General features: G+C 39.1%; 1 protein-coding gene across 2 annotated transcripts in view; it reads left to right on the forward strand.

The window, feature by feature from the left end:
• The first annotated feature begins 807 nt into the window (after positions 1-807).
• DYNC1I1 (dynein cytoplasmic 1 intermediate chain 1) overlaps positions 808-18159 on the forward strand; it is a 295343-nt gene continuing 277991 nt past the window's right edge. Inside the window, exons 1-3 of one of the 2 annotated variants that reach the window (XM_060157069.1) lie at positions 808-921; positions 8624-8738; positions 11464-11554. In XM_060157069.1, the coding sequence (XP_060013052.1) occupies positions 814-921; positions 8624-8738; positions 11464-11554 (314 nt within the window). In that variant the 5' untranslated portion in view covers positions 808-813. The remainder of the gene's footprint in view (positions 922-8623; positions 8739-11463; positions 11555-18159) is intronic. The other variant, XM_060157070.1, reaches the window with a different exon arrangement.

Genomic DNA, 18159 nt, shown 5'->3' on the forward strand with positions numbered 1-18159 from the left:
ACCATCACCACTAGGATCATCATCACCATTAACGTTAAAAATCTTGTTCAGATAAATGGTCCCAAGAGCTTGCCATGGTGTTGTCTCCTCATTCACGTGTTCACAAGTATCTTTTGCTTTGAAAAGGGGAAGTGCCAGGATAAGCAATGTTGCATTCAGTATGCAAATGAAAGTCTTATAGAAATAGGTTTGTACTGGAGATGAAATTAATTGTGACAGTTCAGGAGGAGTTTCACAGGAAAAGAAGATTAACATGTTAGGTCTTCAGTGGCTGTCTTCCCTGATGCATATAATATTAGGCAAAATGAAATCTCCATGTGCCCAGTCTCAGTGGAGGAATGTTTGTTGAGCCCATAGAAATTTGAGCAGGGCATGTGTCTAAGAGTTTATGACAGCCTATTTTCTTTTCTCAGTGTGGGGATGAATTGGTCCATTGTCGTCTAAATTGGAAGTCATGGTGATGGTTCTTTTTTGATTCTCTTATTAACTTTTTGTTTAGTTGTTAAGAAACTTGTACAGAAAGTGTGTTACTTATTCTGAAGTAAGTTGCTATTATTCTTCAGACCAGAATAGACTATAACACTGTATTTTTTCAAATATTTATGTATACGTGAAAAGGGAAGATTTTATATAGAGGGAGACCAGATCTGACTTATTTGATTCATCAGCAGAGGCTAAGGTATACAATCTGTTATTGCCAGAAAGTTCTATTTTCAAGCTTGATTTCCTTTTGAATGATTTTTGCGATGGTAATAGAGAGAAGTTGTTTGTGTATATTCACTTCTTTTCCTCTTTTGCTCCAAGGAAACCAACATGTCTGACAAAAGTGACTTAAAAGCTGAGCTAGAGCGCAAAAAACAGCGCTTAGCACAGATAAGAGAAGAGAAGAAACGGAAGGAAGAGGAGAGGAAAAAGAAAGAGGTAAGTACTGGGTGCTGGGGTGTTGGGGGGTAGGGGGAAAGGAGAATCACTTGATTCCGAGAGGCTGGTCAAACGGATAAAGAGGACCCTGTAAAAGAATGCTTTTACAATACCTGAATAACATGAGTGATGTCTACATACTGAAGAGTAGTAAAGTCATTGACATCTGCCATGTAGTGGCCAGGCACCACATAAACGGTAGATAGCATTTGGTCCAGAGGTCCCGAACCCCTGGTTTACCCCAGACTTGAATAGAACCCTGAAAGTGGCCTGTGATATCGCTATTGTTAGAAATTTCTTAACCTTTCTGTGTCTCAGTTCCCTGTGCTTAACATGGGAATAGCAGTGTGTTTATTTTGTCTGATCATGAGGATTTAAAAAGTTAATCTTATAAAGCACTTAGCAATACCTAGGGTATAGTTACTACTTAATAAGTGTTAATGTCAAGGGAAGGTTTTAAAAAAACTACTGGCCAGAACATTTTAGGAGAAAAATAGACAATGATGCCAGTGGATTACCATGATTTCTTTTCTTTTTTGTTTTAAAGTTAAAAGTATTTTCCATCAATTCATTTATTTTTATTAAAATTTTTTTTATTGGAGTACAGTTGTTTTACAGTGTTGTGTTAGTTTCTATTGTACAGCAAAGTGGAGTTCCCTGTGCTATGAAGCAGGTTATTAGTTATCTATTTTATATATATTAGTGTATATATGTCAATCCCAGTCTCCCAATTCATCCCACTACCATGATTTCTTAAATGTATATTTTTTTCAGGTAAATAAGAATCCTAGGTCTGGTAAAGGGAAAGCTGCATTCTTCTCCTTTGGTTAAGGGGGTGGATAGTACAGTAGACCCCGCTATGTGAGATGTTAAATCTAGAAGAGATTTTAGAGCCCTTCCATTAAGGCCCTTCTTTATGCCAACAAAGCAGCAGAAATCCAGAGGTGAGATGTAGCTTTTCTGCCTGCTAGACCCGAATCCAGGACCCTTGATTCCCAGTTCAGTGCCTTGCTGCCATATCATGGTTTTTTCTACTGTCAGAATCCAACAAATAGTTTATTTTTAATTCTCCAGTTCGTTGTGGTGGTGTAGAAATAGCCCACATCTTGTACAAAAACCAGATGCCACAGATATTTTTGAGTAGTTTTCTAAGAAGGAAACTACATACAGAGTGATATGCTTGTGTGTAATACAAACCAGAGCTGCTTCCCTACTCAGAGTTTTTCTCTTTTTTCTTTTTTTTTTTTTTGCGGTACATGGGCCTCTCACTGTTGTGGCCTCTCCCGCTGCGGAGCACAGGCTCCGGACGCGCAGGCTCAGCGGCCATGGCTCACAGGCCTAGCCGCTCTGCGGCATGTGGGATCTTCCCGGACCGGGGCACGAACCCGTGTCCCCTGCATCGGCAGGCGGACTCTCAACCACTGCGCCACCAGGGAAGCCCCAGAGTTTTTCTTTAAGCGAAAAGAAGAATGTGTTTTGATGCCTTACAAGCTAAGTGCTATTTCACACTCTAAGGCTGGGAGAACAAGGTAAAAAGGTTTCTAACAATTATTTTCCAACAAAGTAAAACATAATTGAAGTTGTTCTCTAGCCTTCTGATATCTTGCTTCTCTTGGTACCATTACACTTTGATTGATGTCATAGTTTATTTGTCCTTGACAGCGAGCGTAATGTTTTTCCTTCACAGATCTTTGCTATTACATATGCAGTCTTGAGTGAAGTAGAGGTGAGAATTGACAAGGAATGGCTATTCATTTCCATGCAAAGCCAAAAAAAGCATTAAGTTATTATGCTCCCTTTCCTTCAGATGTCAACACTTACTGTAGTTTTAAAGCACCTGTTATCCTTTACTAATAACCGGTTTCCTTTTAAACTGACATTGTAATATCCAACTTGAATTCCAAAGAATTACCACAAAATGCGAAGTGATGTGGGAAATCTGGTTCCAAATTATGCTGTCTGCTTCATCCTCATCATTTTACACATTTGGGGGGGAAATTACAGGCAAACAAGACTGGTAGAAACAGGCCACCCTTTTTGTTCCTATACCACGCAGCTTTGATGGGGATTTAGCTTGTTACGCAACAGACAGAGCCCTGGCAGACTGGGGACGGCAGGTGGTGGAAAGTGTGGAACACCTGGACTCTGGGCCTTCCTGGGCCTCTACCTAGTTCTGGAATTAAAGTTTTACATAGTCTTAGTTTCCTCATTTCTAGATTGACAGGGTGGTTGAGGCCTGACTCTGCTCTTTGGAGTCCCATGGCAATGTAGAATCCCAGCCTCCCCTCCCCAGAGTCTCTTGATTTGAAATATCTAAATAGGACCAGATTTGGGGATCCACTGCACTGCAGCATCCTGAAGGTGTGTCCCCGCTTTCAGTCCTGTCCCTCTACAGCCGCATCTCCCCCACAAAAGATCTTTCCTTGGGTCAGACTATGATGACTTGGTTTGTTCTGAGAAGCCAGTGTTGTCAGGCAGAGGCAGTAGAACTCAGTGGTTATGCAGAGGCTTTCAAGTTGAATGTGGCTAGGAAACCTGGCTCTGCCCTTCGCAGAATGGCCTTGAGTGGCTCTGGGACTTCTCTGAACCTGGTTTCCCTTCTGTAAAATGGAGAGAAGAGTGGGTCCTTCCTCAGGGAGTTGTGTGAGGATCCGAGGAGATGATGTAGAGCAGTGAAAGACGCAGAGGGTCTGGTTGGTGAGAAACAGCTGTTACTCTGCTCCTGAGATGGGCCCTAAATGGGGCCCGTAGAACGGCTGCATACATTCGTCAGGATCAGCGCTAGGGGGGCCATTATTCAAAAATGCCCCATTATTAGGAGGGTCTTATAATTCAAGGCCCCTACTTTCCTGGGATGATGGCATTTTGTAGCTGAAAGAAACCTGGAAGTAATCTCTTTTGATCCTTCTTTTTTCAAATGCTCTTATGCCCCTGGGGGCTAAGCCTCAGAAGTGGTCCCCCTTTATCTCCAGTCTCAGGAAGGACCCCCTCTTCCAGCCAAGCCAGTTGTCCAAATCAGAAACCTGGGGTCATTCTTTCACCACCCCTTCTCCAGCTTACACTGATCATGGGTCCTAGACAGGCACAGTAGCTCTCCCCTTTCCATTCCATCTCCTTTTTCCCTAAATCCACATTACAGGCAGACTCAGCTTCTTACATTACACCTTATGGGCCATGCTCTCTGTTGACAGGAAGTTTATGAACATTCTCTTCCCTTGGCTTTTGCTGTTCTGTTAACCATATGTCTTTCAGTTCTCATCTCAGATGTCTCTTCCTCTGGAAAGCCTTCTCTAATACCTTTGTCTTAACACATGACTGAGTTAGTCCTGTACCCTATCCTTGACCTTATCAAATTATTTAGCACCATTTGCTTGTTCATTTGTCTTTTTCTCCTAATAGAGCACAAGCTTTTGGGGACAGGGTTGTATTTTTTCATTACTGAGTCAATGTCCAGCACAGATCCTGCCACATAGTAGGCCTTCAATAAAGGGTTATAGAATTAACGAGTGAATGAATGAATGAACACCTAAACTAGTTAGGGCAGGTCTGAGATGCTGGTCACAGACATTCTTTCCAAGGACCGGAATTTTTTTTCTGCAAATTTCCTTGGAAGCTTCAGATCCCGAGTCTGTGGAATGCTCTAGTTAACTGGCCACGGTCATTGACTCCTAAGTTTAAGATTTTCTAGTTTTTGTGTTGTTTGTAGAGTTAGAAATAGCCTTAAGCTTATAAGTTTGATATTTTCAAACTTTATTTAGGCTTATATTTTAAATAAAACAAGTTTAGAATAAAAGGAAACGAAATGCTCTTTAATGCTAATCTGAGTGACAGTTTTTTGCCATGACTGAAAACTAGTGTGAATTGGGACCACCCAGGTTGGTTGTCTCTGCAGAATCCAGAAAACTGTGTACATGTATAACATTACACTCTCTGCGTCTTTGGATGTCAACTGCTTTCTTGGTTGTGGTATTACGGATGAAATCTGATTTTAAAATAAATATAGTGGTCACCATTTACGACACAGAGCCAATGTCATGAAAAATTGGCTTTAAAGCAATGAGGTGTGCTTAATGAGGCCACCCTGAAATTTCGTCCTGTCCTTGGCCGTCTGCCAAATTGCTGCAAGGTAAGATGGACAGAGGCTTCCCGGCCTTTCCTCACTTGTTCATCTAACAGCTGTGCAGCTGTCTTTGGAAAAATGACTGACAATTCTCAGCTGACAAATTTTCTTTCTTCACATACCCTCTCTGGGTCTCAGCTGTGATGCCTCTTCACAAACAGAAATACCATTTGCTGGGAGAGACACCGAGCATATTTTAAATTACTAGTATGCAAAAACTCCTTGTTGAGTCATTAAAATGTATTAGGACTCTGTAGTATTTACTTGGAAAAAACCAGAGGTTTCATGATTAGGGCTTGGTATAACTGCCTTGGATGAAGTAACACATTGTTTAGTTTAAGGTGCTAGTTGGTAACAGTTAGGAACTGCCTTTATTTCCAATAAGTCCCAGTTACCTAACTTTGCATTTTTCCTGGTCAACTTTGAGTGTTGATAGCTTTCCTAAGCTTCTGTTACGTCTAGATGGACATTTATCCTTACTAATATTTGTCATTATATTGTCTGTTTCCTTAAGAATTAAAAAAGTCAGAAGGCAGAGAATGAGTTGTAGAGACACCTTGTATCGTGGGAGTGACACATTGGAGGTGGAGTTCGGGTGTGCTATTTTTGCAGTGTCTGACCATGCATGTTGACACGCAGTTTATGTTCTAATATGTTTTTTGAATGCTTAATTATTAAAGTTAGGAGTTCCCTGGTGGTGCAGTGGTTAAGAATCCGCCTGCCAATGCAGGGGACACGGGTTCAATCCCTGGTCTGAGAAGATCCCACATGCCACGGAGCAACTAAGCCCATGCGCCACAACTACTGAGCCTGCGCTGTAGAGCCCGTGAGCCACAACTGCTGAGCCCATGCGCCACAACTACTGGAGCCCGCGTGCCTAGAGCCTGTGCTCCGCAACAAGAGAAGCCACTGCAATGAGAAACGCATGCACCGCAATGAAGAGTAGCCACCTCTCGCTGCAACTAGAGAAAGCCTGCGTGCAGCAACGAAGACCCAACGCAGCCAAAAATAAATATAAAAAAAAAAATAGACAAATTTATTTTTTAAAACGATTAAAGTTAGAATAAATTTTTAAAAAAAAACAGATTCTGTGCCTTTCTGCATAGGACATACATGACAGAAGGTTATAGATATTATGCCCTAAGTTTATTCAAAGGAAGATTAGATGGATCTTTTTCTGTTCACTGTACATAAGCTCCATTAGAATCTCTCGCGTTCATTACCACCGGCACTCCGTTGTCCTTAAATAAGTTTTTGTTGAAAGGATGAGGAAAAGTGGCTTTGTTCTGAGCACTGGGTCACTGGAAAGTTAGATGACTCCTCCTCACAGTGGTGGTGTAAAGGGGCTTACTGAATGGACTATAGCTGGTGGAAACTGCTCTGAATGGTGTGTAATTCTTAGATTCTATAGCTATAGAAGAGCAATTACCAAAGGCAGAATATTCATTCATTCAACACATTTTTTAATTGATAATTGTGCATCAACTGTGTCAAGCCTTGATCTGGATGTGTGGATACAGTGGTGAACAAAATAAACACGTTATCTGCTCTCAGTGAAGCTGACAGTCCAGTTATGGCTTAACTCTTCACTGTAAAACCATGCTATTCTGTATTGGCTTCCTGAGATGAATTTTGCTTATCTTCATTTTTTCATTTGTATTTTAGCAGTGGCAGTGATAATTCCCTTTTCTTTCATTTCCCCCTTTTCCTTCAGTCCTTTTCTTAACTTTATGGTATGTGAATACTGATATAGATCCTCACTCTGCAAGGTCCTTTTTCTTATCTTAGTTCTGTCTTTGCCTCTGTTGTATGCATAAGCTTTGGAACTTGCTAGTTTAAATGTTAAAATTGGGAAAGAACGTGAACTTTGATATCTTCCAAGATTAAACTGCCGCTTCAGAATTTTGGGTTATATGAGAGTGCCTGAATCTTCTAAGTATCCTCATTAGCCCTTATTAATCCCCATAATGGCAGTTTTCCCTCTGATGACAGGTAGACTTCAAACATATGACTGCATTTTAAGCCTGAGGCGAATAATAACAGAAGCCTTGAGCCTAGCACTATGTGCAAAGATGCATTTTACTTATAATTGGGGCGTAGGTTACCATCTGGGAGTAAGTCACGGTTGCATGAACTCTTTCTGCTTTAGATGCCACAACAGAAATTATGCTTACTGCTTTGAAATGTACTTTGCACTCCTGAAACAGGTAATGTGTCTGTTAGGGAGCCCAGCTTGCCCCTGGGGAGAAAGGTGTGTCTGATAACTGGATAATTGGCTTTTGACAAGCTCTGAGACAACTTCATGCCTGTAAACTCACAAAGCCTTGTCGTGAGGTAGCCGCACATCAAATAGGATGTTACCGTGTTTCAGATGTGGGGCAAATGCCTTGTCTTAAGTAGTAATTGTGTTACGAGAAAGAAAAGAGACCCGAGAATGCCCCCCAGAATTCCACCACTAACCTTCTTTAACCTGTATTTTGACTTGTTGCTATCCTATAAAAAGACAAACTGGATCTGACTATAAGAGGCTCAGATAAGATGTGTTTTTAAGATAGAACTTGGGGAAAGAATGTCTCTCTCCTAAATGATTTTTTGTTTTGTATTTTTCTACACGATAATTTTCTCCTTTGAGTTAATATGTATAATGGAAGCCTATGAAAATCAGAATTGGGCTTCCCTGGTGGCGCAATGGTTGAGAATCTGCCTGCCAATGCAGGGGACACAGGTTTGAGCCCTGGTCTGGGAAGATCCCACATGCCGCGGAGCAACTGGACCTGTGAGCCACAATTACTGAGCCTGCGCGTCTGGAGCCTGTGCTCCGCAACAAGAGAGGCCGCGATAGTGAGAGGCCCGCGCACCGCGATGAAGAGTGGCCCCCGCTTGCCACAACTAGAGAGAGCCCTCGCACAGAAACGGAGACCCAACACAGCCATAAATAAATAAATAAATAAATTTAAAAATTCACGACATATGTCAATATTTAGAAAAAAAAAAGAAAATCAGAGTTAAGCAACAATACTTACATCAGTATTGTTCACATGCTTTAATAAACATTTTAGCTTGGTTTATTTAAACCATGGTAAACTTAGATTACTGATATAATAGTGTATTGTACAGTAACAGATTTTCATAACTAGCTTTACTTTTTAGTCAGATCCCAATAATTCGTTGTTTGCATAATTCCAAACATGACCTATGAATATTACAAACACACTCGTCAAGAACTGATCATATGTCTTCCCAGAAGGGACAAGGGGGTTTAAAAAACCAGACAGAATTTTTTTTTAAATCACATCCCAGTTAGAAATATTTTGCCGTGATGGTTTCTTCTGAAACTAAGTGAGTAAAACTCTTATACCCTGTGATAGAGACAGGAAAAAGCCTTCAACCAAAGGAGAAAGTACTGGGTTAGTGATTATTAAATGGAGCAGTTACAGTGTTTTTTCATCCTTTATACACATGGTTATATCTATTTAGGGCTTTTGCCTGGTGTTTTCTGCCATGCATTTACCAGTTTCAGCCAGGAAAAGCATACCTTTAACTCTGTTATTCACTTTTCTTACTGGCATCTACTTTTTGTAGGCTGATATGCAGCAGAAGAAAGAACCAGTTCAGGATGACTCTGACCTGGATCGCAAACGCCGAGAGACAGAGGCTTTGCTGCAAAGCATTGGGATATCGCCGGAGCCCCCTCTAGGTACTTAAAAGTGCTTTGTGTTACTATTTCCTCAGATTTGACTTGTGTGGGATATACCATGTCCAGCATTTACTATTCTTTTACGTCTATTTTTGTTTTTATTTTGTAAGAAACGCTTTGGCTTATGGGTCAGATGTATTTATTTTTGGAATTGAGGGGGCTGGAAGGAAATAGGAGGTCACAGGTTGTAGAGTTGTTAGCAGTTTGCTGCTTATTGGCTGATTCTGCAGTCAACCTTCTCCACTGTGTTATTTGTTAAATGAGTTGCCACATGGTAAATACAAGAAATCTCGAAATTAAGAAAAAAAAATTGTTCTTCATTTTCATTGCTGAATCCCTGCCTCTCTCTGCCAACCTAAATACTGTGAATCTGGTTATGAATTTCATAACCACCACAGACATAGTTATTCCATGATGAAAATAGAATGCTCGATGGTAAATTTGAAGGAAAACTTAGAAGGGTGACAGATTAGCAGCTAATTAACAAGTTTAAATTTCTTTGACTCTGTTGTATATCTTGGTTTCATTGCTCATCGGCATTTTTACTGCAGCACCCTTCCTCCAACTCATTCACTCCTAGTTAATTATCCATGACCTCATTTTATCCAGGGTTTGGATATTCAACTATTTGTTTTATTTGTGTTGAAGGTAACTTGTACATAATGTGTTTACTCTGTCACTTAACTATATATCACTCATGTGATAAGTTATTTTATTTTTCTTTATCCATTTGCTTTCCATACATTTTAGAGTAATCCTAGGGTGTCTGTAAAACTACGTGATATCCAATATAGTAAAATGAAAACTTTAAAAGTAATACATATAAATAAATGCAGTACAGGTCTCCTTTTATCAGTGGTTTGTCTTCTTTTATTTCCATCATTGGCTTTTATATTAAAATAAATTTTCATGTATTTCCATAATTACTTAACAATAAAAATTATCCCATGTACAACAAAATGGCAAGTGTTTATATCACTATATATAAGAAAAAGAGCAATATATCATAAGCATACAAATTATTAAGTATTGCTGAATATAATTTAATACACACACACAAAACTAAAACACCATGAAAAGGCATTTTATACTCAACCTCAGTTTGTAGTAGGTAAAATCATATGTCTAACAATGATATAATAAACCCCAATAAGACGTTGATTACTTTGTTAGCTTCTTTGTGGTATGAAAGAGGTAAACTATGGGGTATTTGAGTGATGGACCTTCTTTGAGGAGCTGACAGATTTTTTTATTACTTAGTTGACAAGTGATATATATTAGACACTTTGCAATTATATTTTTGCCTCAAAATAGCCTTTGAAGTTCTGCTGCAATGTGAACACTGGTTAAACCCAATAGTAGAATATCTATTCTCCCCTAACCTGCATAAAGCCAGCAATTAAACCTTAAGAGCAAAACAGTTTAAACATCCCTAAACCATGACCAGATTCTGAACTATCCCTGCATCCCTGCCAAAGGGCCCTGGCAAGGGTGGACTCCATTTTCAATTTTCATCCATGTCTCCGACTGACCCTCTGACTTATTGCAGAGGGTAATCAGTGAATTAATTGTAGAATCACGTGAAAATTCCTAGTTACTTGACAGATCTGCCATTGTGTTATAGGATTTGGACAAAATAGTTAAACCCTTTACCTTATTAAATAAATAAAAGGAAATTGCACATGATTGAAACCAAATGGGAATCTACACTACGTATTGAAGTTTCTTTCTGCCCATATGGCTTCTTTGGCATGTGTGATACTGAGAACCCATTCTCATCTGGCCTGCAGCCACCTTGGCTATTTGGGGCAGCTTCTATCTGAAGGACATTTGGCTTGTACCTGAAGGATAGAGAAAAAAATACATTTGCATTTCCTTTAGTTTTTTTCTTGTATTATCCTTGCTCTCAGACTTTCAGCTTGCACTGACCTTGATCTTTGAACTTGCTTCTCCTGTCTGCAGAACGGCAGTTTGCTTATGTGCACATGGCAGTGCTTTCTAGAGCTGCCAGAAGCAAAGGAACACAATTCACAAACACAGTAAACATTACAACGGGATGGAACTGTTAATTAAGTGTAAAAATAAAGCAGCCTGGCATTTTGCTTTGTTTTGAAAGAGATTTTTAAATTACCAGGTTCAACATTTACCCTTTCTCTATCTGTCACTTAGTCTCTCACAGCAAATGCAGTTTATACTCCGTGGACAATAGATATCCCTCCAAGTGCAGACATACAACAGCCTTTGCTGACTCCCTGTGACCATTTAAAATTATTCAGAATCACTTATTTTATAATCTTTTAAAGTTTTATAGACACCTCATTTTATTTTTTAATAGGTCACATCTATACTAACAAAATAAAGTGGAGAATTAGAAGTATCTGGATAGTTCATGCTAGAGAGAGATTTGACTTGAATTATCTGGGTAACTGTTTTGATTCTCCATGTTACTTTGTTAAGGTGGACATGGCCTTAGAATCCCTAAGTTAATTCTGTCTAAATTCATTTCAAATTTTAATTTCCAAAATATGAAAAATTCACTTGACTTTCTTCCTTTTCTTTTCTTTTCTTTCCTTTTTTTTTTTTTTTCCTTATCCCATCTCAATCTCTCCTGGCCATACAACCACTTTAATTTGGGCCCATTTGTTTTGATTTGTTTGACGCTGCTCTTCCCCAGTGCAGTCGCTGCATTTTTTAACATGGGATACCTGTTATTTTCATTATTTAGTCCCAACCCCTATGTCTCCCTCCTCGAAATCAGTGAGCACTCCCAGTGAAGCTGGAAGCCAAGACTCAGGCGACCTGGGACCATTGACAAGGTAAGAATTTTCCCTTTACAAAGGCCATGGTGGGGTGTCAATAATACAAGCCCCCCCCCCGGCCAAAAAAAAGGCCTGAAAACCACATCATTCTGTTGTACACTGTTAAATGTGCATGCATCTTCAACGTATCAGTCATTTTATGTTTACGTTTATGGTGGCTTACTATTTTTGGTGGCATAGCATTGAATTTGAACCCTAGAAATGATAAACTTATATATTATCCTTCCGTGAATGGGCTAATTTAGCACCATGTACCTTGTTTCACAAACACAGACATATCCATTAGCTTAGGCCTACAAGAAAGGAGGGAAGGACCAAAGACAAATGGAATATATATCCAGCTTCTTCTTATTCCACTTTGGTTTTGGTTTCCATGAGAATCTTTACGACCAGAACACTGAGATGTTCTAACTCTAAATTTAATTTTTCAAAAGTCTTGTTTATTTGCTTAATAGAGTTGCTTAATTTGAGAACTGGGTCCCCAAAGTGTTTTTATCATCATTACTAATTATTATAATCATCAGGATTGACTGCTCTGATTTTGTCAATTGCCAGATTTTTATTACACTAGGTATATTCCAAGATTATGTAATTAGCTTCTCAAAGCGGATATAGACATTGTCTAATTTGACCACTGAGGGGACATCCAAAATGTAAAGATGTAACGAGAGAAAGGAGAAGGCTCATTAATATGCATGGAGTCATGGAAACTTTCTTAATCCAGGTGCCTTCAGCAGGATTCCCACGAGGGTGCCTATAGGCAGGTGATAGAGATGAGTGGGGAGGGGGCCCGTGGCAGCTGGTTAGCAGGCACACCCTTTATAAAGGTCAGATGTCTCCTCACAGCTCAGGCTGGTTGAGCTCAGGTGGGAACATGGACCCAGTTCTTCCACATCTTCCAATTTTTCATGAGAAGCTAAAAATGCAAGTGTTTGTGCAACAGTCTCCTAAATGTTAACTGTTAATGACTTTGTTAAAAGTAGTTGTGGGCTAGATCTTGTTGAGAGTTTGTGGCCTCTCTCTTTGACTCTTAATTTTTTAAAAATCATGAAATATTTTAATAAAATTTCAAATAAAAGAAACAATCATCCACAACACCACCATTCTGAGAAATCAGCCTTTGCCTTGTCAATGTACCTTTCAATCCTTGTCTACCTGTGTACATTTCTTGCTACCATATTATGTTCCTGGAGGAGAGGTATACAATTTTGCATTTTTCTCTGTTAACACATTATCACAAGCATTATGTTCTGAAAGTCCATTGTTTCCAGAAAAGCGTAGGCAATTTTGGTAGAGAAAACTATGGAAATGAGAATAGTATTAGCCTGTGCTGTAGGCCTGTTTTTTGCTTTCTGAAACCAACGTGTAAGACTGAATTGATCTCACCAATATCTGCCTGTTGGTGTGTTTCAGACTTGAGTGTTTTGTTTTGATAGGGCCTTTTGAAACCAGTGGACACTGCTTTTAATTTGAGAAAAGTGAAAGTAGAGACTTTTGTGGGTACCAGGCTGGTTTATGTTAGTTTATGTTAGCCTTTGTGATTTGGGGTAGCACACGTCTTCTCTCATCTTTTGCTTTGAACACTTCAAAAGGTCTTTGAGGGGGGAAAAAAAGTAATAATAACACAGCATGTACCATCTAACATTTATACAAGAGCAAGCACAATATAATCACATTCCTTAGGGGGTCGTTGGCCTGTCATTAAGTTAATATATTTGCCTGTTTCTGTACAACGATGGTGTTGTGTCAGTGATGCTTAGTGTCAAGGGGTGCAGTTGGCAGCATTAAATACTGTTACTGACTTCATAGTTGATGAGCCCTTTTGAAAACTTCTAGAGAAAGCTGACCTATGCTGTTAGCACTCTGGGGACAGCAGAAGTTATTCCTTCTGAGAGAACATCATTTCATTTCTTTCCCCTTCTTACATGATTTTTTAATTTAATCACTTTGGAAGAGGCGCTGTCTACTCCTACCCCACACAAACTCCAACTAGCTTCAGTTCTTTATAGGAACATTCTGGCAAGCGTAGGCAACTAGAAGTCAATGAGTATCTCCCTTGCTAAGTGCAGGTTTCATAGAAATGCAAGGAAACTGGCATTGAGGAAATGACGATTTTCAGAAAAACTAAGGATAAAATTGGCTTGAGACGGCATTAGGAATAACTTAGTAAATCTTGCCCTTGTTTTTGTTTTTTTTTTTTTTTTTTTGGCGGTACGTGGGCCTCTCACTGTTGTGGCCTCTCCCGTTGCGGAGCACAGGCTCCGGACGCGCAGGTCCAGCGGCCATGGCTCATGGGCCCAGCCACTCCGCGGCATGTGGGATCCTCCCGGACCGGGGCACGAACCCATATCCCCTGCATTGGCAGGTGGACTCTCAACCACTGCGCCACCTGGGAAGCCCCTTGCCCTTGTTTTGAACTTAGGAACATTCCGCCCAAATTTATGTTTTTGCTTCCATGAAATATATATGAGAGTTAAATTTCAGAAGAATGTTATATTTCAGTTTTTAAAATTCCACTTGGAATGTCTTTTTCTGTAGAAGAAACATCTTTTGAAAACAGTTACTATTAACTCTAACACTTCATAAAACATGAGGCTGAGAAAAAACTTGGTAATTCCTAAGAATGTAACTCTATAGTCATAAATTTGCATATTTGTGTAGAATTTGGACCTTTTGAAAAATGGAAAATCTTTCAGAAGATAACTTAGGAGTCAAATCAACATATCTGGTCCTACCTAAAGGGGCACATAAATTCTGTCATTCATTTGCCAACATTTCAAACCAAAACTACAATTTTCTTTTCAGAGCCAAAATTGGGAAACATTTCTTATATAAGCCCTGTAAGTGGTTAATTTGGAAATGGGCATACTTAATGTACCCTATTATAAAGAGAAGGTTAAAATAGTGCTTTAAAAAATCAGGTATAACAAAATTTTCTTTTATTGATTTAGTAAATTTTCTAAATTGAGTGAATAGAGTAGATATATCTAATAATTTTTCAATTATACTAGTGTGATTTAATTTTTAAACTTACAGTGTCATTATTTGTGTTCCAGTTTCTGCTTCTGTTATTATGGTCTGCTTCTCATTTACAACTTACATTTGTGGTACTTTTCTCTTTCTCTTAATTAGTTTTTGTAGAACCAATTAATCATTGTTCATTTAAATATACTGGACAAAAGAACAAGCTCTTGGGTTTCAAAAAAATCAATTTATTAATAAAAAATTTAAAAGACTAGTTTTACAAATAAAAGTAGATGAAAAAAATCCTAAACATACTATTTGCAACTGGAATCCAACACAATATTAAAAGGATACAATGTTATGCTTGGGATATTGACTCAAAAATTGGGATTGATTAAATAATTCAAGGATATTTTAGTATAGGAAAATATGTTACCATAATTCAGCCTAGGAAAAGGTCAAAGAGGGAAAAGTAAATACTGCAGTATATTCTGAAATGGTACTTGCAAAACTTAAACATCTAGTCCCATATTTTAAAACTTAGTAAACTAGGAATAGAAATGTTTTTCTCAATATGATAAAGAATATTAATTTCAAACCAACAGCTTACATCCTTTATACATGAGAGTGAAGCAGTAGCACTTTATAGCTCTCAAGCAAGAATGACTTATGGTTAGTTGAATACATGTCTCTCTTCCTCAGGGAATGTCAGGTCCTTGAGAGCAGGGAGTAAGTGATATTTGTGGTTGTATCCATATAGTAGGTATTCATTAAATGTTTGTTGAATGAATCAAGTATCCTCCTGCTTTTTACAGATCAGGGCACTGAGACACAGAGAGAATAAGTAATTTTCTCAAACTCACACAGGACATAGCTACAGTGCTATGTTTGAACCTGGGCAGGATGATACAAGTTTCCACAATCTATACCTCAACCCTACATCAGCTCTAACGACAATCGATAAAAGTGATACACAGCCTACTCTGTTAGGTTACTGTGATTAAACAAATAAATATCTGTTAAGCACTTGGAAAGGAGGCTGGCATATATTAAGTATATGTGAGTTTTAGCTATTACTGTTCTTTTTTTCGTACTTTGATTTAGCCCAGCCCTTAATCCCTAACCTTTAGGTATTCAACCAGAAATGAATCTAAGTGAGAATCATTCAGCCCACATTTATTCTTATTCACATGGATGGCTCACAGGGGACTTTGCACCAGGGCTCTTCTCATGTTTGGCTGAGATTCCAAAACTAAATTAGAGGCTGCACTGGCCTGTGGCAACTAGGAGAGTATTGATATCATAAAGTTTACTGTATACCAGAGCATAGGCTACACACTGTCCCAAACCTGATTCAAGAGGAAGACTTTCAAAAGGATTTCAAAGGTAAAACATGTCTTAATGTGATAACGTATTGTGCAATCTCTTGTTACAGTAACACCCATCCCGTAACCTCCTTAAAAAAACAGTCACAGGGGAGATTATTCATGCTTGTCTTTTGTGACAAGTGACATGGGGTGGACGGATAGTAATACAGTTGATTTTTATCTTCCTTTTGGACCCTCTGTAGCCTTAACACCATCACTAAGTTCTACTTTCCAATCAATCAAGGACACTCAAGTACCACCGCATTTTATTTTTAATAATCTCTTATTATTATAGAAAACAATATCAGTTCATTTTATACAATTAGAAAATACAGACAAGCAAAAATAGAAAAAAATCATATTCCTACAGAGAATATGCATTAGCACTTTTAATACCTTAGTGTATATTCTTTCACACAATATATATGTCATCATATATACGATAAATGATATCATACTGTACAAACTGTTGAACTTACTTTTCTATTCAGATATCTCTACTTTTCCATTTCAGTACATTTTCATCTTATCTAGTATCTATACCATCTTCAAATTTCCCCAGTTGCTCCCAGCATAATCCCATTATATTTAAAATTGATGCCTGTCTTTCCAGCCATCAGCACCTATTAACCAAAATGCTTATGTCCATAGATTTTCTCTAGAGAGGTGAAGCCCCTCCCAAGGGGACCTTAGATGCAGGAACAGAAGAAATGTCTTCTGAAACACTTAACAGGAGAACAAAGGTACAGAGTGGATTAGAGGTCTTTCAGGCTTCCAACTTCATGTGGACTCCAGATCAGAACTGGGACAGATGTCTGCAGATCCTCTCCCGTTCAGTTTGAACATTAGGTCTCTATATAGTTAATATTAAGTATGATGTTGACAAAATACTTTGGGTAAAATTCAGATATTTGATAAACTCTGCCTTTCCCTGATCTACTTACTGCCTAGTGAACTCTGAACTCACAAAGAAGGAAATTAGAATAATTTATTCATGGTCAGCTTGTGCTGGCTGCACCTGGTCACCACTTTTCTCTTGTAATTTGAGGAGAGGAAGATGTGCTCAGGGACCACCTGGGCTTAATGCCCGACAGAAAATCCTCAGGACTTTTTTTTTTTTTTGCTGTACGCGGGCCTCTCACTGTTGTGGCCTCTCCCGTTGCGGAACACAAGCTCCGGACGCGCAGGCTCCGGACGCGCAGGCTCAGTGGCCATGGCTCACGGGCCCAGCCGCTCCGCGGCATGTGGGATCTTCCCGGACCGGGGCACGAACCCGCGTCCCCTGCATCGGCAGGCGGACTCTCAACCACTGTGCCACCAGGGAAGCCCAATCCTCAGGACTTTTAACTTCATCCACAATTGAACTCCATAGGATTCCCTGGCACTACCTGAACCTCAAAGGATTTTTAACTCTTTTTGGTGAAAACATCACTATCTTTCCCTGATGAATCAGAAGCTAAAGGGAAGACTGTAAGGAGGTTTTAGTAAAGGTAGAAAAGTACAATTCAATAATGCAAAACCTTGGGGGAAATTTAATAAAGACGAGTAAGATTTTGTGCATCCAAAATTCCTTAAATGATCATTATGTAAAGAGAAGCCGACAGGATGCTACCAGCTAGTTGGACTTCAGGGAAGTTGAACTGAAATCACTGATTCGAGGCTGATTAAAAGTCAGTCTCTTTGGAAATCAAAATAAAGTGTACACTCTAGGGTTTTCTCTTTATGTAGCACATAGACTGATTAGTTAAAAATTGTTGATATCCTGTCACTCTGTCTCAGGCAGAGAGTGCTGTATATACCATCTGGTTATAGTTATAGGGTAAACATCTATTTTTATCAAGGGGTTGCTGAGATTTCTTCTAGAGAGACTGCCTGCTTGACAGCAGGTCCTCTGTGTAAGATTTGGGGAAAACACATCCTTGCTCTGTGATGGGAAGTCTTGCATTTCTTTTTGAATTCAGCTCAGATGGACTCCCTGTATGGCTTAGTGTGGCCTGTATCAGAGCTCCATGTTAGGGCTTTAGCCAACAGAGGGAAGATTCTCACACAGTAAAGGAAGAAAGAGGCTTTTTAAAAAGAGCCTGGTATGAGTGTGTATTGCACTGTTCCAGTTTTACTGCTGACACTGGAAAAAATCTTTATCATTGTCCTTGCCAGACCAAAGTAAGGAAATCATTGAGGCTGGGAAGTAGAACATTAACTCATTATTTAAATGTCATTCTTAATTAGTTGACATCACGTTAATGATTCTGACAGATTGAGTGATGTGAT

The sequence above is a fragment of the Lagenorhynchus albirostris genome, chromosome 8, assembly GCF_949774975.1.
Source record: "Lagenorhynchus albirostris chromosome 8, mLagAlb1.1, whole genome shotgun sequence".
NCBI lineage: Eukaryota > Metazoa > Chordata > Mammalia > Artiodactyla > Delphinidae > Lagenorhynchus > Lagenorhynchus albirostris.